This window comes from Crotalus tigris, unplaced genomic scaffold (genome assembly GCF_016545835.1).
Source record: "Crotalus tigris isolate CLP2741 ecotype Arizona unplaced genomic scaffold, ASM1654583v1 scf7180000018569.352800, whole genome shotgun sequence".
Lineage (NCBI taxonomy): Eukaryota > Metazoa > Chordata > Lepidosauria > Squamata > Viperidae > Crotalus > Crotalus tigris.
Window position 1 is genome coordinate 206,313 of NW_024097079.1, and position 22,665 is coordinate 228,977.

The 22,665-nt window shown below is 38.8% G+C and overlaps 1 protein-coding gene across 4 annotated transcripts in view; it reads left to right on the top strand.

Annotated features, from left to right (window-relative positions):
* The window catches only part of LOC120313102 (glypican-5-like), a 144,280-nt gene that overhangs the window by 34,694 nt on the left and 86,921 nt on the right, over positions 1-22,665 (top strand). For all 4 annotated transcript variants that reach the window (XM_039354640.1, XM_039354638.1, XM_039354637.1 and 1 more), the window contains one exon: positions 5,206-5,367. In XM_039354640.1, the coding sequence (XP_039210574.1) occupies positions 5,206-5,367 (162 nt within the window). The remainder of the gene's footprint in view (positions 1-5,205; positions 5,368-22,665) is intronic.

Here is a 22,665-nt window from a genome sequence, read left to right on the forward strand (position 1 = left end):
TGGCTACTGTGGTGGTTAAGCTCGATGCAAGGCTTGAGGAAGTGGAAAACAAAGTTGATTCCTTTGATGATAAAATTCAAGATGTGGAAAGGAAGGTGGAGTCCTCACAAGAAGATATTTTGATGTTTCAGTACAGACAGATGGAGTATGCCCTGAGGATTAGAGGCCTCAAGGAAGATATGAATCAAGATTTGGTGGAGGTGGTCCTTACTGATCTGGCAGTGGCCTTGGATATGGATAAAGGAGAATTACATAGAGAAGTGGAAAAAATTTATAGACTTAACTCCTGGATTGCTAAGCAGAAGAATTTGCCTAGAGATGTGGTGATTTATTTTACAAAGAAGTCCCTGCGGAATGAGATTATACAAGCCTTTTACAACAAAAGATTTCAGATTGCTGCCCAAGATGTTATCATTCTAAAGGAAATCCCATCCAAAATTTTAAGAAGCAGGAAAGACTTCGCTTTTTTAACCAATGAGCTCAAAGCTAGATTGATGCCATTTAGATGGGAAATTCCGATGGGTATTGTTTTGAGCCATGCGGGGACACGCTACAGATTGAATACAGTTGACAAAGCTAGAGAGTTTTATACTTCGGTCCTGGGTGCAGGCTCAACTTCATCTGGTCAGAAATCTCCGAGCGGCAAGGAAGTCGAGCAGCAATCTGAGGCATTAGGTTTGGTTTCCGCTGGGATGATACAAGCTGAAAGGCAACGCCAGATGGAGGTTAAAGAGCAGAGGATGACTCGTGCAGCTTATAAGCGTAAAGAGAAGGAGCAACGTAAAAAAGAGCCTAAAGAGAATTCTTCTGGAAGTGCATCATCGCCGGTGGGAGGAGCAAGACCCAAGAGTTATGCAACACATGCAGCTCTTTCAGATCTTGATGGTGTCTTCTCCAGGCTGCGTGCCAAGGGAGATGGCAAAGTTTTTGACCTGGAATGTTAATGGATTGAATTCTCCTCAGAAACGGAAAAAAATCTTTTATTATTTGAAGCAACATACCAATGATGTTATTTGCTTACAGGAAACTCATATTTTACTTAAAGATCAGAAATATTTAGTCAATGCTCGTTTGGGATCTCATTTTATATCTTCTGCTCCTGGGAAGAAAGGGGGAGTTGTTATATATGTTAAACAAAACCTACCAGCTTGTCTGGTAGAATCAGATCCCCAGGGGAGATATGTGATGATTGAACTTGGTATATATGGTAAGAAAGTACTTATAGTGGGACTTTATGCTCCAAATCAACAACAGGAACAATTTTATAAGCAGTTACATCAAAAAATAACATTGCTTGACTATAGATCAGTGGTATTAATGGGTGATTGGAATGGTGTCTTAGATATACAAAGGGACAAGAAAGGTTCCTCTCCTTTTCTTAAACAAGCAAGGTTACCTAAAGCTTTTTTTGATATGAAGGAAGACTGGGAATTAAGGGATTATTGGCGGGAATGTAATCAAGAGGAGAGAGATTTCACTTTTTTTTCTGATAGACACCAATCTTTTTCAAGAATTGACTTTTTTTTGATTACTACGGATTTGTATAATAAAGTAAAGAATGTAAAGATTTTTCCTAGATCACTGACGGATCATAGCCCAGTTTGGATGGAGCTGACTCAAGAGAAAGAGGAAAGGAGATCCTGGAGAGTTAATGAAAATTTGTTCAGACAAGAGAAGAATGTTCAAAAGTTAAAGGAGTGTTTAAAGGACTATTTTGCTTTGAACATGTATAAGGGGACTTCAATGTCAATGGTATGGGATGCAGGTAAAGCATTTATGCGTGGTGTTTTGATAAAAATGAATAATTGTCATAAGCGGAAGCAGATTCAGAAACGTAGAGAACTTGAAGATGAAATTAAATCAAAAGAAAGGGCCTTGATTCTAAATCCTTCTGATGAAAGTATTAAAGAATCTGTAAAGTTACTAAGGTCACAATTTAATATGTTGATAGCAGATCAAGCGGCAACCAATTTATTGTTTATGAAACAAAATACATTTTGTAATGCTAATAAGCCTGGGAGATGGTTGGCTTATCAATTAAGAAAGAAACAGAGACAGAGAATAATAGAGAAAATAAATTACAAGGGTAAATTAGTTTCTCAGAAGGAATTGATTAAAAAATCTTTTTTGGATTATTATCAAAAGTTATACAAATCTACTAATGTGCAACTGCTAGATATAAATAAATATCTAGCTGAGGCAAGTTTTCCTAAATTGACTGAGGATCAGAAACATGAAATTAATGGCTTAATTACTAAGGAGGAAATTGCCTCAGCAATTCAACAATTGAAACTAGGGAAAGCACCGGGTACGGATGGGTTAACAGCTGTTTATTATAAAGCTTTAATGGAGGAGATGATTCAACCATTAAATGATCTTTTTAATGGTATCTTACAGGGTTTAGAGATTCCTCCTTCATGGCGTAGTGCTTTTATATCATTGATTCCAAAGGAGGATCAAGATCTTACTTTACCAAAAAATTATAGGCCTATATCTCTTTTAAATGTGGATTACAAGATATTTGTAAAAATCTTAGTAAATAGGCTTATGAGGGTTGTGCATCACCTTGTGCATAAAGATCAATCTGGGTTCATAACTGGAAGGTACATGAAAAATAATGTCAGACAAATTATTAATTTATTAGAATATTTAGATAAAAACAACCAAGTTCCTGCAGGGCTGATATTTTTAGATGCTGAAAAAGCTTTTGATCAATTGAATTGGCATTTTATGTTAAGAGTAATGGAAGAGATGAATTTTGGTGAAAAGATATTGCAAGCTCTTATGGTAATATATCAAAAACAAACGGCACAACTTATCGTTAATGGAGGTTTGTCGGAGGTTTTTACAATAGAGAAAGGTACTAGACAGGGGTGTCCTTTATCGCCATTGTTGTTTGTTTTAACACTGGAAATATTATTGATCAAAATTTGAGAGTCTCAGGAAATTAAAGGAATAGAAGTTAACAAAAAAGAATATAAGTTGAGAGCTTTTGCGGATGACTTGGTTGTTACTTTGTCGCAACCTGATTATTCTGCAGTAAACTTATTACAGTTGATTTATCATTATGGTTTGGTTTCGGGTTTCAAGATTAATGTAAATAAGACTAAAATTTTACCTAAAAATATGTCTAGTCAGGAGAAGCAGATTTTGGCTAACTTGACGGGTTTTGAGATTGTTAATAAGGTAAAATATTTGGGGGTGATGTTGTCTGTTTCTAATGTAAAATTATTTAAAAATAATTATGAAAGGTTGTGGGTCAGGGTACAGAAGGACTTGAAGAATTGGGAGAAGTTGCAATTATCCCTCATGGGAAGAATTGCAGTGATAAAAATGAATATTCTACCCAAGTTTCTTTTTTTGTTTCAAATGTTACCGATTTTGAAAAATGAGATTAATTTAAGTGAGTGGCAGAAGGGTCTTAATAAATTTATTTGGGCAGGGAAAAAGCCAAGGGTTAAGTTTAAAATTATGCAAGACTTCCGTGAGAGGGGTGGACTTAAGGTACCAAATTTGAAATTATATTACGATGCGGTGGTTTTAACACTAATCAGTGATTGGGTAAATTTGACAAATCCTGAGATACTTTATTTAGAGGGATGGGATTTACTTTATGGGTGGCATGCCTATTTAATATTTAATAAAAAAATGGACTGGGTCTTTAAATCTCATATTTTAAGAATTTCTTTACTTAGGATTTGGAGAAAATATTATAAAAGTGATTTTAAAGTTCCATTATGGGCTATACCTTGGCATGCGATAGAAGGAATAAAAAGAGGAGTAAAAATGGACATGGTGTCTTATAGTCAGTTACTTAGATGGGATGGGCAAAACTGGCAGTTAAGAATACGGGAAGATTTAGCGCAAGAAAATATTATTTATTCTTGGTTTCAATATAGGCAACTAGTAGATAAATGGAAGGTGGATTGTAAATTGGGTTTTCTTAGAGAAGATGGAAATCTTATTAAGCAAGTCAAGGATCAAAGACAAACCCATATCAAGAGAATTTATGGGGTATTAGTTGAAATGGACTCAGAAACGGAATTAATTAAAGATTGTATGATTAGATGGGCGCAGAATTTTGGTGTCCCAGTCTCATTGGACATTTGGGAAACCATTTGGGTGAGAAATGTCAAATTTACACAAGCACAGAACCTTAGGGAGAATTTTTATAAAATGTTTTATAGATGGCACCTTGATCCACAAAAAATGTCTCTTATGTACCCTGACGTGCAACCCAAATGTTGGAGATGTGGTTATAAGGATGCTTCCTATTATCATATTTGGTGGTCATGCAGAGAGATAAAAGCATTTTGGATCAAAATATGGTGGAATATCCAGAGAATTTTTAGAAGGAGGGTAAAATTTACTCCGCAATTATTTTTGTTAGGCATTGTTACAGATTGTGATACAAAGGAGGTTGTATTGATGTTAAATTTGATTACAGCCGCTAGGCTGTTAGTAGGACAATATTGGAAGAAGGAATCTTTGCCTACATTGCAGGAATGGTTTCTTAAAGTAGCTTATCTGGCGGAAATGGCAAAGATTTCGGCTTTCTTAAAGCAACAAACGCAAGAGAAGTTTCTTGCTGTTTGGGACAAATGGATAAAATTTATACAATTTAGATTGGGTATACAAAAATATCACATAGCTTTTTTATAAGTTTTATTTTTATATATATATATAGATATTTTTTATATATATATATATAAATATAAATTTTTTAATTTAATTTTTTATTTTTATTTCTTAATTTTTAATTAAGCCTATATTCTGCTCTGGGAAGCTCAGGGGGGGGGAAGGGAGGGTTTTTGTGAGGGGTGGGGGATGGGTTTTTTTTTTTTTTTATATATGTAATGTTTAGTTTTTTCTGTATATGTTGTCTTTTGTTTTGTATTGTTTTTGTCTTTTTGTAAAATTTATAAAACTTTCAATAAAAAAAAAAAAGAGTAAAAACAAGCCGCACACACATACAGTTGTATTTCTCAGTTCACGTACCCTCAAATATTTTCCCCAGCCCTGAAAGATTAGAGATTCATTTCACCACATACAGCAATCTCAGTGGATAGATATTCAGTGCTTAAGTAGTGAATAGAGTATGAATTCTTTATTCTTTGATAACACAATATTACTTTGCTAATAAGAGATACTGATATTTACTGGTGTTACTAAATAAATTTTCATTTTATTTTATTTTTGGTACAGATTCCAGTTTACAGATTTGCCAACACAAATCACCAACATGCTGCACTAAGAAAATGGAAGAAAATTATCAAGCAGCTGTTAGAAGAGAGAGGATAGAGAACACTCAGACTCTAAATTTTGAACTGAAATATATGATTATTGGTCACATTACAGCTTTCCAAGGTAGGAATGATAATTTTTTTCCATTTATTTAAACATTTAAAATCATGTTTGCTATATCTCTTCTTCCAACATGATCATCTAGTCAGATTGATTGATTTGAAAGGATGCCTGACTCCAAAGTGACAATGGGTGGCTTATCCTTTAAAAGAATAAATAAAAAGAACAGATGTGATTATGATTGTCTGGACAAAATATACTACATATATTACAAAAACACAACAAAGGTTCTACAACTACCATTTCCCAAGGCTTGGGAGAAAGTCTAATTTTAAAAGATTTTTGGAGCAGTATCAGGGTGTAAACCTAAAAATACGGTATAATATAAAAGAAACAGTTCTCTAACATTGTGATCAGTCCCCAGTATTCAGAGATGCACTTTTAAACATACAAGTCTTCTTTAAATATGTAATATTATATATCTAGAACTGTGGTTTTATGAATGGGTGGTTAAGGCAATGCTTTGTTACCTATCATTTTAATACTTTTAGCATTATAGTATGATGAAAGCATTAAAATGAAGTACATTTTTACCTAATGATAAAGTACAATTTTAAGGGAGCCTTTTTTTAAAGAATACAACAAATTATATTACTTGTATTTATAGAGCATGTCCTTCATTCCCTGCCCCCAGTTCTTCTATGCTGCCTTATTGTGGCAAGGGGATATTTCTGGGAGGGATAAGTGAAAAATGCTGAGAGTGCACACCAAGCCTATATATTCCCACAGAGTCACTCAAGGTATGAAGGTCAACCTGACTATCCAGCTAAAGCAAGCAGGCTTCTATGGTGGGCAGCAGCAATGTATGAAGTTGTTGGAGGTAAATGTTCATTTAAGTGATAATGGCAAAGTCATTATTTCACACTGTCTCAGAGAAGGCAATGATAAACACTTCTGTATTTTATCAAGGAAACCACATAGGTAAACCATCTAAAAATGATGAATAATATAGATAGATCCTTTTGATAGGAAGAATGAAGGGCCCTTCAGATAGGACGGCACTCAGGATGATACTGAGGAAGAACGGATAATAGTGCTAGAATAAAATCTAGTTGCTGATGTTGCTATGCAGGAAAAGAAAGCCCAAGCTGCAAAGGCAATCACAGAAGGAAGGTGGAACATAGGAAGCATGAACACAGGGAAATTCAACACAGGGTAAATGAAATGAATAATCTACACACTGATATTTTAGGCTTCAATGAAGTGGAATAGGACATGTTCAGTCCAAAATACACTGATTATTATTCAAGACGTGAAAACCAAAAATGGAATGGTACATTTTCATCACGAGGAAGGATATGACTAGGACAGTACATTGGTACAATGCTGTCTGTAATTGAATGACATCAATTAAATGTTGCACACACACCTTTATTATGATGGTTATCCAAATTTCTGTTTCAACCACTGATGCAGAAGAAGAGGTGGTTGAATGATATCAAATTGACTACATTATACTATGAGAAGGTACAAGAAGTCATTTACAACAGTGAACATATGGAACAACATGAAAAGATCATGTGCAAGTTCCAAGTCAAGCTAAAAAAGAAAATGGAAAAAAAGCTAACTGGTTACCACAATGTAATCTTGAGCCTATATCCACTATTTTCATAACAAAAAAAAAAACCAGGAATCACTTTGAAGCGTTGAACTTCATTGACAGAGAAGTAGAAAAACCTGCAGAATGGACACACACACACACACACACACACACACTTAGGGTGAATATGAAAACTGATTGCCAAGAGCAGAAGAAGGCAGGATTAAATATAAAAAAAGAGAAAATTAGTGGCAGTGGGTACAGCAATCAGGTTTAGAAGTGACAACAAAAATGTTGAAGTGGTGGGTAGTTTCTGTTTTTTTTGATTGACTATCAACAGTAAAGGAACTGCCAGCCACAAAATATCCTGCAGACTACTAAGGGTAACTAGCAATGAAGACTTTGGAAAAGATATTCTTATACCATGATATGTATATGTCTACAAAGAACAGTTCCTTGATAATATGCTCCCTGTGATAGTCTAGGGAAGTGAAAGATGGAGTTTGAAGAAGCAGGATAGGAAGAACAGGGCTTTTTTTCTCATAGAATGCCCAGAACGGAGTTTCGGCATCTTTTTTGGATGGAACCTTGTAGGGTAGGCAAGGGGGGTTGTATGATGTGTGTGAGTTCCAGCAAAAAAAAAAAAAGCACTAAGGAAGAGTATTTATGATTTGAATTTTGATGTTGGAGAAGACTCATGAGAATATTATGGACAGCCATGGCCAAAAAATGAAATAAAAAAAAAAAACACTCTAGGGCTCTATCTCAAGGGAAAAATGATCAAGTTCAAATTATCACATTCTGGGCACATTATGTTCCAAATTATGTTCCCCTGTTTTGCAAGAGAACAGTGTGCTAAAGGTATAGCTATATTGTCATTTAAGAATTAACATTGTCTTGATGATATGTAATCAATCTCCTGACACTATTAGACTTTGATATATATTTGTTTTGTGGGACTGGTCCTACATTCCACAGAAACAGGGAATAAAATTCTGGTGTCATTAATTTCTGTATGAACACAGAGTAGGTGTTGTTGTAGATAAAGGAGAGCTACATACTATTTCTAATTAACAGGTTTCATATTTTAGCTAATTTGCATACAAGCCCACAAGCAAAACAACAATATGCAGCTTTTTCCACTTGTTCGTCCCTAAGGGTTTCACACTTTTATAAATGTATTGTTACTTGGATGGTAGAAATTTGCTTTGGCTGTTTGTTATTCTAAACTGCAAGCAATAGAGAAGGGGAGCTGGAATGAAGAGGTGTAGAAGAAGCAATTTGTTTTATTTCACTGCCTGGAACAAAATAGTCTTAGTAGTATCCCATATAGTTCTGAAAAATCTGGCATTGAGTCACATTTGACTCCTCTGCTTGCCAAAGGGGAAATACAGAGCCATTGTTGACTGACAGTGAATTATTCAAGTGATCTTTCAGCATCATTATAGAATAAAGCAAAGGTCAGAATAGATTAACCTGTCAGACCCTGAGGTCAGTCAAGCAGCTTTATTGCTTAACTGAGCGAAATCGGTCATTAGACATTTCAAAGTAGCTTGAATTTACAAGCACTTTCCAGAAATGGTTGTCCAAATTATTGTATTGTAAATTATTATAAACTTGCTTTGTCCACTTTAGGTGAGAACATGCCAGCATTTCAGCTATGCCTTCTTAAAATCTCAAAGGGTCATTTGTTCCTTGGGTTGGCTGAAGCTTCAAAAGGTGCTCTAAATCCTTCATTCAGATGACACTATATCCACATTCTGTTGCTTAAGCAGGGATCTTTGGTTTTCATTTCTTTTTTCATTCTGAAATAATTTCCTCTGCATTTAGCTTGGTTTATTGTTTTGTGACATCATTATGAAACATTAAAGGTGGCATGCCTCAAGTTGATCTGCTGACATAAGTCCCTTTCACTTTTCCATGAGGAAAAATGTTGTGCTGGTGGAACCATTGATACTTGGACTGAATATCCAATTAGCCCAATTCAAAACCTGAACAATTGCTAATATTTATCTCCTCCCTCCCTCCCTCCCTCCCTCCCTCCCTCCCTCTCTCTCTCTCTCTCTCTCTCTCTCTCTCTCTCTCTCTCTCTCTCTCTCTCTCTCTCTCTCACACACACACACACACACACACACACACACAATGGCATTTTCTCTAGTTCCTGACCTTGGCTTAGACTTCTGTTATTGAGGCTGCTATAAGTTCCATGCTCTGCATTTTGAGAATTCCACCTTAAATAAACATAGAAATAGATATCTGTCATCTAGTAGATATAAATATGGTTGGCCAATAGGCTGATATTTTGCAAGACTCTTCTAGTCTTTCAAAGTAATGCATTTTGTTGTATATATATCAGAATATTAAGTGAAAGTCTTAGATACTGACTTAAATTTTAGAAGAAAAGAAAAATTGGCAGCAGACTGCTGTTAAGGAAGGTCGGCTTAAAAAGTTTGTTACAAAAAGTACTATAAGATTTCATATTTTAAACTATATTCTATAGATAATTTTAATAATTTTGCATGTTAGGGTGAAATGGTATAAATTTAACAGTTATCAGTCACATATAATGGTTAATATAAAAAGCTGTACTTAATACATCTGCAAACTGACATTGTTACTTTTGGATCAATGTCCATTTCATACTTGTGGGCTTTAATACTGCTGCAAAATGGTCAGTTTTATAAAGTGATTTGCAATTTTAGCAAGCACTGTGAGAGTAAATGCTAAACAAATCAATAAAGTATTGCTTTTGGTTGTTGTCATGCTTTAGATATCAGCAGCACTGCTGCTGATACTGACAGTCTGCTTTTAGTGAATGGTTAAAGATTATCTCAGTGTAATGACCTCCATACTTGGTCCATCATCAAATTCACCCTATGTGTTTTCAGCTCATTACCTAATGAGTCAGTCCTTCACAGACAATTTCCTTTTCTGATCTCAATTTCAGACCTTCATTTCACTGTAGTTATCAAGTCACAAGGAAGTAGAAAATCAGCAATAAAGATGTAAGATTTGGGCCCATTTTGAATTTTTATGGTGCTCTTTCATTTCCAGATTCTCCTTTACAGCTGACCTCCAAGTATGGTCAAAAGCTTTCAAATGAGCCCTCAACTTTCTCTAGCTTTCTCTTCATTACTTGTGGTCCTGTAGGTTTAACAAAGACAAAGGGGAAGGAAAAGGACAATATAATCTTAGCTTAGTTTTTTGAGAATAGGAGACTTGCTACATTGAATTTCTCCAATGAAATGTGATTGGAAAAATGAGTCAGAGAGATATGTTTCCTGAATGCCAGGGAGATAGGAAAAGGGAAGCAATGAAACATTTGTAGTGATGTAATAGAAATTCCATCTTTTACATACTTCTGTGCAACATCACAATTTAATAATGAAATGACAGAGTTATATCTATTTGATGTTAAATGTTTTATTATTTTGGTATCACTGAGGCTGGTTACAGTTGTTCATTCTCCTGAATATTTTATAAATCACTATGCTGTTGGAAAACAAATGCAGTCAAATGTAAACCAACATTTAATTAATTACATTATGACAACTTGGATTTCATATGCCATTAAAACTTTGAATTGCACAGTGATTTTTTTTTTCTTTTGTAAGATTTAGGATTTTGTTTTAAACTCTTGCACATTGGAAAGGAACTATGAACAAATATTAGTCTGACATGCTCACTTTGTACTTAACACTAGTTATAAGGAGCATCACATTTTCTATGCCAACTCACATATTTGGTTGCCTTGAATAAAAGAATTTTAGCATTTAAGGACTCCTTGGATGATCACTTTGAAGGCTGATCATCAACTGTTTTATTACCACGTACCACTTCTTGATTGATCCTGGCAATAGATCTTCTCATTCCTTATCAATGAAAAATATGGTGATCATATTCTAAACATAATGAAAAAGAAAACCAAGTTCCTATTTTAGCTATATAATGCAGATGCATTATATGCAGGTTTTGTCCCATAATAGTTTGTACTAATTAATATTAATCTTGATTAGATTAATAATCAAGAATCTTATTTTTTAAGTCTGAAAAGCTCATCTAAATCTTAGTCAAAAGATTATGTTATTCACTGAATCAATGTGTATTCATGGAAGGATGGAACTCAGTGAGGTTAAATTGTTGTAAACAAAGAAACATTGGGAGGTTGGGGGTGTAGAAATTAAATAGTGTTACATTTCTTCTATTTATTTAAAAGGGTACAGGCTTGGGATATGACTTATGATATGATATATCTCTAAATTTTCCACATCATGGAAATTTACACATAATATGGTGTAAGATGTGCTCGTGCACAATTTCTTCTAAAACACTGAGAAAAGAAAACTTTTTAAACAAGATAATAATTCGACATCACTTTAATGTGAATTTATACACTGAGCACTATTAAGAAGCTCAAATTTGTGTCTTCCATTATTTTTTATTCTAAAAATCACAAAGGATAAGAGCTAAGCAAAAAACCCCACATTAAAATCTAAGAGCCAGGCCCAGAGAGCACCAAGGATTCCACATTAAGATCTAAACCAGATATTTTCCATTACTTGTGTAATATGTCACACTGTATTTCATTCCATGATAAGTATTCCTGCTACGTATTGGTGTTATGAGCCTATAGAAAATGATGGTGCCCCATATAATAAATACCTTTAATTACTAAATATTCCTTTTTAAAACAAATTGATTTGTCAGTACCATATTGACTACTTTTTCAAGCATGTTATAGTTGATTAGTATTCATTGGCCAACATGTGGATATTTGTTTTGATGACAAGCTAAAAAGGTTGATATGTGATTTATGAAATAGATCTCTTCACACACATACACACACACACATACACACACACACACAAAGAGAGAGAGGGGGGGAGAGAATATCATGCTTCTTTATATTAGTTGTTAGCAATAATGGAGTGGAATGGTTTAACTGGTCCCTGAACCTAAAAACAACATCAGATTAAATTCTAATTGTGTATCATAACTTTTCACTTTTACCTTCAAACACTTTTGCAACACATAAGGAGATAAATAAAATAATGTTGAATTAACAGTCCTGATTTGCAATAATATATGTAAAGCTAAATAAGTGTTGACTGAAGAATCCATCTTGGTTTGTTGTAAATAATTCAAGTAAAGTGTTGCAGATGGATGCAGTTTAAAATCAATGAGCTATTTAAAACACAAAGATCTCGGCTGTAGTTTCCATTGCTTGCCATATGATGATTGAGTGCTAAAACTGCTGTTTGAAATGAGGTCATCATGATTCTCAAATGTTAGATCCCTTATTCAGAGAATTAATTTCACTCTCTTTTACTCTGTGTGTAATCGTGCTAAGTATAGCCTTTCTCCAGCATGATTGGATGGAGAACCCACGGATGGGTTGTCTTAATCTATCTGCTCCAATTAGACTAAGTCTGAAATTTAGTACCACCCCCTCTGTGCCAACTGCACCCCAGTTTTAGACTTAGTCTCTTTGCCCCAAGACGCGTTTTGTCTTCGCTCCTGGAGCAGAAGACTGTTTAATTCTATTTAATTACTTAGCTCAGGCTATTATTATTATTTGTTATTTTATTATTGATTCAGAATCGATTATATCTAGAAGAAAGATCAATTATCCCAGTCTGAAGCCTATTCAGGCTGACAGACTCACAATCCTCTCCCTCTGGGGGGGGGGAAACTTTTCCCTTCTTTGTTTTCCTCAGTTAGGGACAGCAAGATCAAACCTTTGATTTAGGTCGTTTTCAGAGCCTCATCAAGCCTGGAGGGAGCCTTCCCAGGTCCCTCGGCCCCAGCAGAGAGCAGCAGGTGAGAATTTGGGCGCGGCCCAATTTTCGGAGCCGGGAGGGCCTGTCAGGCCTTGGACGACAGCTTTTCCAGCCGGCCTAATCACATGCCACCAGCTGCTTTAGGAGCCCAGGCGATTCACCTGAACGAGGGCTCGTTGCAGCTTAGACCCTAGGCCTCAAGGCCTTCTCCCAATTTTCGGAGCCGGGAGGGCCTGTCAGGCCTTGGACGACAGCTTTTCCAGCCGGCCTAATCACATGCCACCAGCTGCTTTAGGAGCCCAGGCGATTCACCTGAACGAGGGCTCGTTGCAGCTTAGACCCTAGGCCTCAAGGCCGTCTTCCAACGGCCGTTTTTTAGGGCGCGAAATTGGCGGCCGCCATTTTGAATTGCCTCCCAGCAGCCATTATGGGTGTGGCTGAAGCCCCCGGCGGCCATTTTGTATGTGGTTGAGGCCCTCGGCGGCCATTTTGTGAGTGGCAGAAGTCACTGGCGGCCATTTTGTGGGTGGCTGAAGTCGCCGGCGGCCATTTTGTGTGGGGCTGAAGCCTCGGCGGCCATTTTGAGTGTGACTGAAGTCACTGGCGGCCATTTTGTGGGTGGCTGAAGTCACCGGCGGCCATTTTGTGTGGGGCTGAAGCCTCGGCGGCCATTTTGAGTGTGCCTGAAGTCATTGGTGGCCATTTTGTGTGTGGCTGAGGCCAGACTGCCTGGAACTTTCTTCTGAAGGCAGTATTACATCATCGGTGGCAGGATCGTCGAGAGAGCAGGTTCGACTGGGGAGGGCCGGATCGATCCCAAGTGATCGGGGTGCCCATTAACTCCCTGCCCATCCTCCTCTTGGGCTGAAGTATCTCTGTAGACTCCCTTGGTGAAGTACAGCGCCGAGGGGGGCGTTTTGCCAAGGTTGAGACCAGAGCAACTCATCATGCCAAAGACTGAGAGCGGCCTCCCCAGATCTGACAGACATGATGGGAAGGTCTATTTTGGAGCCCCTTTCTTCGTACAGTGCCTCAGCCCCAGGGGCCTGGTCTCCCCCCAGGGGAATTCCTGAGTCAGATTCAAACCTAACAGTGGCTTCAGGGAGGGGTATAACCGGTCAGGACACCTCAGGGCCCCAGGCCACATTCACTCCCACTGCAGCAGGACTTCGCCCTCCTGAGAACCAGGCCCTGAACCCAAACCTCCTCCAGTCCATGATAGCCCAGGCTGTGGCTCAATTTATGGCCTCCAACACCACAGACACCCCCCCCAGGCCACGTATCATCCACAATCTCCAGATTTGATGGAGGATCCCTCATCGGATTTGGAATCTACAGGGGCTGAACAATCTGGCCTGATTTTGTTTGAGGACGAGGGCATCACTCCCTCTGACCCCACCCCTCCTGTCGGTCTCTTTGACCATTCATTCTTTAATTCCCTGCTACTCAGGGCCTGCACTAGTGCAAACCTCCCCCAAGAACAGGAGACCCCACCTCCAGGGGTCCCCACGCCATATACACCAAGCCCTCAGTCTCGCAGAACAATATTCCCTGCCCTCCCCTTTTTCTGAATATAGTTCAAGAACAATGGGAGAACTTAGGATCCTTCTTAAGCCCCGGTGCAGTAGAGAGAACATTATTCAATGTTGCCCGTTCCCTGGCCTCCCTATTGGAGATTCCTGAGATTGATGAGCCTTGAACTCATTGTCTCCCAATGTTAACATCCCTGGGGACATAAATGAGGCACTTAGGGCGGAGGATAAAAAGATTGACTCCGCATTGCGTAGTTCCCATCTGGCATCAGCCTGGGCAACAAGGGCGGCAACGTCCATGGCCTTCTTCGCTAGGGCTTCAGCCCTTGGGTTACATGAGCTCCAGGACAGGATCCCTCCAGACCAGCTCAGAGCTCACCAAAATCTGGGTAAGTTAGTGGCTACATCCCAGTACCTAGCCGACGCTTCTCTGCACATGGCTAGATACACTGCCAGACCATCGCTGCAGACATCTCAGCACGAAGGTTCCTTTGGCCCAGGAATTGGCGAGCAGACACCAAGACCAAGTGGCGTCTGGCCTCTAAACCTTACACAGGTGGACATCTCTTTGGTAAGGCACTAGAACCATACTTAACTGAAGGTAAGGACAAACGTAAAACTCTGGTTAACTCATGTCACAGAGCAGTTACAGGAGGCTGCCTTTCGACCAGCTCCATCCTGGGACTGGGCCCAGGCATCCCTCTATTCCTTTCAGAGACAAGAACGACAGCAGGATCGTTCAGCATGCAGAAGCAGACCACAGATCCAGGCCAAGCGGCCCCTTCAAGACCGAGGGGCCGTTCCTCTGAACGAGGCAAGTGACCTCACAGTCTCACTTCCCATAGGAAGCCAGCTGGCCCCTTATTCCAGCACTTGGGCAGTCACCACTACAGATGCCGGCTGGTCCCTTATTCCAGCACTTGGACAGCCATCACTACAGATGCATGGGTGTTAGACACTGTCAACAGGGTTTGAGACTAGAAATTGTTCTCAACCACCTGACAATTCCGCTCTTGCCCTATCCCAACGAGCAGGTCCAGGGCTGACTTTATGTCAGATGCCATAGCTCATTTATTACAAATACGAGCAATTGAACCAGTACACAAGACCAAGAAGGACGAAGGTTTTACTCAAACCTCATCGTCATCCCTAAGACTTGGGGGGCTGGAGGGCAATCTTAGACTTGAAAGGTCTAAATCTTACTTGAGGTATAAGAAGTTTAAGATGCAACCACCGCAAATTCCTCAGATTCAGCTATGCCCATTACCAGTACAGAGCCCTACCATTTGGCCTCTCATCGACACCGAAGGTATTTACAAGGTACTGGCAGTGCTCGCAGCCCACCTTAGACAAATTCCAATCAGAATTCAATGCTATTTAGATGACATACTAATTCAGTCATCATCATTCCGAAACGCTCAGTCAGACCTCGCCCTAGCCATCAAGGTCTTTCAGGAGCACGGGTTTTCTGTTAATTTCCAGAAAAGTCATACAACAACCCGGCTCCTCCATTTGGGCGCTGTTATAGACACGGACAATTGTACGGTCTACCTATCTCAGGACCGAAGGAACTCTATTCAGACTCTTGTATGTCGGATCCTAAGGGCCAGAGTAATCACATTGGCCTCCGTATCACAGCTACTGGGGAAGACGGTGTCCTGCGTGCAAATTGTGCCATGGGCATACCTCCATGCCAGAGAATTACATGGCTTCTCCTTCCATTTCAGAGACTTGAACTCCCTTCAATGGTGGGACTCCCCGGCGCTGTCACGGGGAGCAGTATTAGAACCAGACAGGATTACCATTACCACAGATGCAAGCCTGTTTGGGTGGGGGCACACCTTCACACGCACTGGGCTCAAGGTCGGTGGTCCAAACAGGACCTAAGGAACAATATAAACTGGCTGGAACTCAGAGCCATACATATGGCCCTAAAGAGATTCACCGATATAGTACAGGGCCAACATGTCCTGATTTTAACCGACAACATTACAGCCAAGGCCCATGTCAACAGACAAGGGGGGACAAGGTCCAGGCCTCTCATGCAGGAGGCCAAATTGCTGGGGTCCTGGGCGGAACTGAATCTTCCCTCCATCAGGGCGGAGTACATATCCGGAGTGACCAACCAGCAGGCGGACTCACTGAGCAGAGCAACCGTGGATCATTCTGAATGGCAGCTGGATCCGAAGGTGTTCAGAGAGATCGTGGACAGGTTTGGTTCCCCAACCTTAGACCTTTTGCCTCCCCCACCAACTCACAACTTCCCAGATTCCTTTCTGGGTTCCCACCTCCATCAGCAGAGGGAACAGATGCACTCCGCAGTCCCTGGCCCAGGGAACTGCTCTGTGCCTTCCCTCCTCTGCCGTTTCTTCCTGCCACGATCAGGAAGATCCTTCGCGAACAAGCAGAGGTCCTCCTGGTTGCGCCGCATTGGCCGAGACGCTCTTGGTCGCCGACCTGATGGAGCTCTCCGTATCACCTCCATGGAGGATCCCAGCAAATCGCATCTCCCACATTCAGGGGGAACTACGCCATCCAGACCCTCAATGACTCCAGTTAACCGTCTGGCACTTGAGAGGCAGGCCTTAGGCTGAGACTCATATTCGTCAAGGGTCATAGCTATGATTCAGCAATCCAGGCGACCCTCGACGAATAGAATATACGATGCCACATGGAGAGACTCCTGTAATTGGTGTTCAGTTCGAAAAATTGACCTTTTGGCGGTTTCAATGCCAGTTATCTTGGAGTTCCTGAGGGATGGTCTAGACAAAGGGCTTTCCACAAGCACCATCTGCAGGCAGGTAGCATCACTTGCCACAGTTATTTCCTGTGGCAATGAATCCTTAACACATTACCCTATGATACGCTCCTTCCTAAAAGGAGCTAACAACGTCAGACCATCAACTGTACATAGATACCCCTCGTGGGATCTTCATCAGGTTTATAGGTTCTTGTTTCACACCCTTTGAACTATTGACACTGGTTTGTTTAAACAGTTATCGATGAAGGTGGCATTTCTTGTTGCTGTAACTTCAGCGAGAAGGATATCTGAACTGGCTACTCTTCAGTGAGGAAGGACCTGTGTACATTCCATAAGGACAGGGTAACCCTTAGGCTAGGCCCCTCCTTCGTGCCTAAGGTCAAGTCCTTGTATCCTAAATCTCAGGAAATAGTTTTGCCGGACTTCTGTCCTAACCCATCTAATGAGATAGAGGTTCAGTGGAACAAATCGGATGTGCGCAGGGCTTATATTGTTATATACAGAGAACCTCATCTTTCCACAGAACAGAGGCTCTGTTTGTGTACTATCACCCTTCATCACTAGGTCAGAAGGTTTCTTCAACCACAATACGCAGGTGGATTAGAGTTTGTATTTCTCTGGCATACCAGTCTCAGTCACTGCGAGATCCCAGGCATATCACGGCCCATTCCACCGGGGGGCAGCTACTACAGCTGCCTCATCTACTCAGGCCTCCGTAGAGGGAATTTGTAGAGCAGCAACATGGGCATCGCCCTCTTCCTTTGTCTGTCACTACAAGAGGGATATATATGCATCTTCTACGGCTTCATTTGGCCGCAGGGTCCTAGAATACGCATTAACATTGGGTGGGAACCAGGCCCAATCTAATTCCCCACCCTAGGGACACAGGGCTTTGGTATGTCCCATCCGTGGGTTCTCCATCCAATCATGCTGGAGAAAGGGGCGTTGTCTTACCTGAACGCCTTTTCTCAGCATGATGATGGAGAATCCACTCCCTCCCATTAGGTCAGTTGGCCTGGTCCCCATTTGTTCAGACGCGTCGGACTAAAGTCTGGGTATCGCCTTAGCCTAAAACTGGGGTGCAGTTGGCACAGAGGGGGCGGTACTAAATTTCAGACTTAGTCTAATTGGAGCAGATAGATTAAGACAACCCATCCGTGGATTCTCCATCATCATGCTGAGAAAAGGCGTTCAGGTAAGACAACGCCCCTTTCTCCTTTATAAGTTATTACATACTGTATATGTCTAGCCCATAGCATTTAATGTAAATTCTTATTTCAGTTGGATATTGTTACATGTGATCTCAGGTCATTGTTGAATCAGCAAGGTATTTCTGAACTTTCTTGGATGACAGATTAGGAAAAAGCCATTTCTTCAGCATTTATTCTTGTCTGTTATTATTAGCTTGTGTCTTACTTGGCTTCCCTTTCAGAATTAGATTTCCCAGCAATGTGGACAAACATTTGGAAGTTGAATCCAAAATCTGTAATTGAAAAGGAACAAGCAACATTACATACAAAAAAGTGCAAGCTTTCAGATGTTCTCCAGAACTCTTCATTCAAATAGAAAGCTATAAGGAAAGGAGATAAAAAGAACAAAGGAAAACCTACTTATACATACCTTATATACAGGCTGATTACAGTATATACATGAAATCTAGCTTACGTCTTCCAAATCATTTTCAAATATTCTCATTCTCTCTCTCTCTCTCTCTCTCTCTCTCTCTCTCTCTCTCTCTCTCTCTCTCTCTCTCTCTCTCTCTCTCTCTCTCCCCACACACATACACATATACACACTAAATACAGAAATGAAAGTACTTTCTGTAATAAAAATATTTAAACTGAAGAAATAAGATGAGCTAAAGAACGAAAAAATGGGAGACAGAAAACAAAACTGTCATATTCATCAATACCTAATTTGCAATAATTTAATCCCTTTTGATTATTATTCTGAAAAATTTATCAGTGTTCTTAACTGGGGGTGTACCTTTGTTTAAAGCATAGCAGTGCTGATTATCGCTGGTCAAAGTAGCTAAGGCTCACTATGGAAAAGCTAACAAATATTTTCAGGTATTACCATACTTTTAAATCCTTTATCATTGATGAAATTTACAAATAAATCTGAATAGAAAGGAGTAAATTATAAATTCCTGGTTTAAAAGTTGAAAGCATTTGAACTCAGTCATGGTAACAGCACAATTTATGTTCTTTTCTGCCAGGTAAAAAACCAATAATTGGTTTTATTCTACGGAAAGCTGAAAAAATGGTTTACTGAAAGTATGTTGGACAAACAATGCCTCTTTATACTGTACTAAAACTCTTACAAATTTATTTATTTATACGATTTGTTTGCCACCTATCTCACCACAAAGTGACTCTATCTTCACAGAAAGTATTCAAGAACTATATGGGTATAGATAGAATCCAGAAATCATGATATATATTTAAGAGATCTGAATGATTTGTAGTTTGATAATATCTAAATATATACAAATAAGATTAAAGGTAAGGTAATGGGGGTTAAGATAATGAGATCACATATATAGTAATTTTCTACTTCCATGAATGTAGCTGGAAATATATGGATAGAGATGGTAGTGTCAGTATAGGTATAGATATAAAAAAGTCAGCTAAGTAGGAGATCCTTGCCTGAGTAAAGATGATGCACAACCATTATTATGCTGCACATCCTAGCTGTGTTCAGTTCAGTGAAAGCTCGACAATCACATTTGAACAATATGCTGGTATAAGCATTTAGGGCTTTTACCAATTTAGCATCTCCTGTAAACCCAGCCTTTTAAGTTAGTTAATGTTCTATCTATTATTTGAATCTAGAAAAGGGATTTGTTTGGTAACCAAGGTAAGTATATTGCAATGAATGCAGTAATATGTCAGGAATCATAATCTTATACTAAATTAAATTTTGTACTGTACATAAATTAACTTCAGCCTCACCCTTATGCTTGCATTAATTGTAAAAGTTACATCTGTTTATACTAATATCAATTTAACTAAAAATAATCAATTCCAAAATACTCTCCTTTTATAATGAAGTCAGAGCCTTGCTTTCTATATTAAGAAATAAGCAAATAAACAGTTGAATAAAGCTAATTAAAGTGGCAGGCAGCCTTATTATTTGCAAGGTTTTTAGAATCAATATATTCAGAATTACTAAACAATACCCTGAAGATTGAAATCCAACTCTCTAATGTTGTAAAGCATGTCTGTGGCATAAATCATGCTGAAAGAGTACATTACAGGCTCATCAGCTTTCCTAAGCTACCACACCACAAATCTAATATATGATCTGAAATGTGAAGGAGCTCCTCATTATATCATAATTGTGTTTCATATAATTAGTTACATCTTTGTAGATGTCATATAATTATTTCCCAGAAGTTCTCTGGCCAGTTCATGTATAATAAAAATCTTCTTTAGACACTTCTAATAAACAAGAGCTAAAGTATGAGGAGACTGTGTGCATTGTACCTACCTTTGATTTTTTAACACCCCATTGCCTCTCTAGCTCTTTCTCCAAATTTTATTCATCTAAGAACTATGATGTATATATTATTCACCTGACGATGAGTAATGCTCTGCACAGAATCAGAGACAGTGCTTTATATGCTTCTGAATCACATAGGTGATATTTTTGCATTCTAGAAAACATGAATAAATCTCTCATTTGAACATGTAGAAGCCAAAAGAAATATGGGTGGTGCAGGAAAGAGAGTGCTTGCAAGACAGAGATGTAAATAGTAGGGCTAGCACACATGCAGCTGTCTTCTACAAATTTAGACTTTACTACACTCCCTTTATTGTTTGTATAAATATATAGATGCATATTAATCTTCCATGCCCCCTATGTTGTCTCTGGATAAGGTTGTGCTGTCCTGATGGAGCAGCTCTGCAAATTATTTTTTTCTTTTTTTGTTTACATTTATTGGCTGTCCAACCTTAGTTGACTCTGGACAGCGTACCTAACTAGGGAAAGCTTAAAAACAACTGAAAACATTGAATCACACAGACAGTCCAGACTAAAATAATCTAATGAAAATATCTCAGATATCCTGTCCTAGTGCCCTAAAGGGATTTAGAAATAATAACCAGCACCTTGAACTGTGCTTGGGGATCAATTAGCAGCCAATGCAGCTTTGTGGCAGTGGTTATCGAGGGGCACACTTAGAAGACTTCCTGGACCTTTGGCGCCTGCTGGATCAGCAGGGGGAAGCTGTGGACAAGAGGTTCTTTGCCCAGCTGCAAAAGGGTTCTAGATGAAGTCCTATCTGTAATGGCAGGATTAACTATAGTGGATTACCCCCTCAGCACCTCAACTATTTCAGTTAGGAACGTTCATTGTATTCATTTCATTTCATTTATTTTTTTAAAAAAATATGGATTACATTAATTATAATTTGAAGATTATGAGCCTGGGTATAAACCCATTTTTAAAATCTTTTAAAAGATTTGTACTGAATTAAGCAGTGCTAACTTGAAATGACATCCTCAACCACTAAAGAATGGTGAGCCAGAAACTGAATCACTTATTTTCTTCAAGTTCAGTTTTTGTTTTGGAACCTGTAAAGTGTCCTATTGAAAGAAATAATGAGATCAATAGAAAGAAAATGAAAACAGCATAGTAGCTTTAAGTCTTGGTGTCTAACATATCTTTCATCCATGATGAAAGGTTTTTTTTTTTAAAAAGCACAGATGGAATCAATAAAAACATTGACATAAACTCAGAGTAAAATAAATCAGAAACTCTTGTATGGCTCTACAATTCCATTTTAGATCTCAGCTAGGAACTAAGCTTCTGAGAAAGTAATGCTGTACAATAACAATAAAAACAACAACAATAGCAAATTCCAATCCTCTGTCCTGACATATATTTTTCCCTTGGCAAATAGGCATTGTACTACAAAGTTTGCCAGCCTTGACTGCAAGCAATAGAACCAATAATTCAATTTTTGTGTGTGTTTAATTACCTTCTACATATAATACTGGCTGCTCTTTTTCTTTTATTTGTCAGTGCTGTGACAAACCGAACTGAAGCCATTTTCAGTTTGTCTTTGTTGCCACATTTTAGTTTAGAGATTTTAGATGAAGGAAGAGGAGTGGGGGTATGTGTAGTTATCAGTTAGTCAAAACAATTCATATGTGTGAGAATCAAGGTCAGTGCTGATAACATTTTGGCAGGCTGGAGAGCTGGGAGGAGAGCCTGCATTTTGCAATAATTGGTGAATGTGATTTATGACAGCAATTTGAGGTGGGAATTGCAATAGTAACTTTGTAACCAAGCAGAGGGGTTTTTTAGTCTTGGGTTCACCTATGTATGTGCCGATATTTTGTTTCCTAATAAAATGTATCTTTAAGGTAGAAATTTTTGCTTTGAAGTTCTTTTAAACAGTTTCATCTATCAGAACCATGACATTACTATTCCATTTGTCAAAAAGCCAACAGAGGTTCCATCTGCCGACATGTTTTATTTTCCGAAATCATGCTGGGAATATGGGAATGGTAGGTATAATTGAAGCTTCAGTTGTTACCTTGTTTGGAAAGGGTGGGGGAAAAGGAATGTTTTAACTAACAGACCAGATATGTCCATAGGACATAGCTTATGCTAATGCAAACTTGTTTGTATGTTTGCTATGCTGCAGATTCTTTATGTTCTATAATCCACTATCACAGT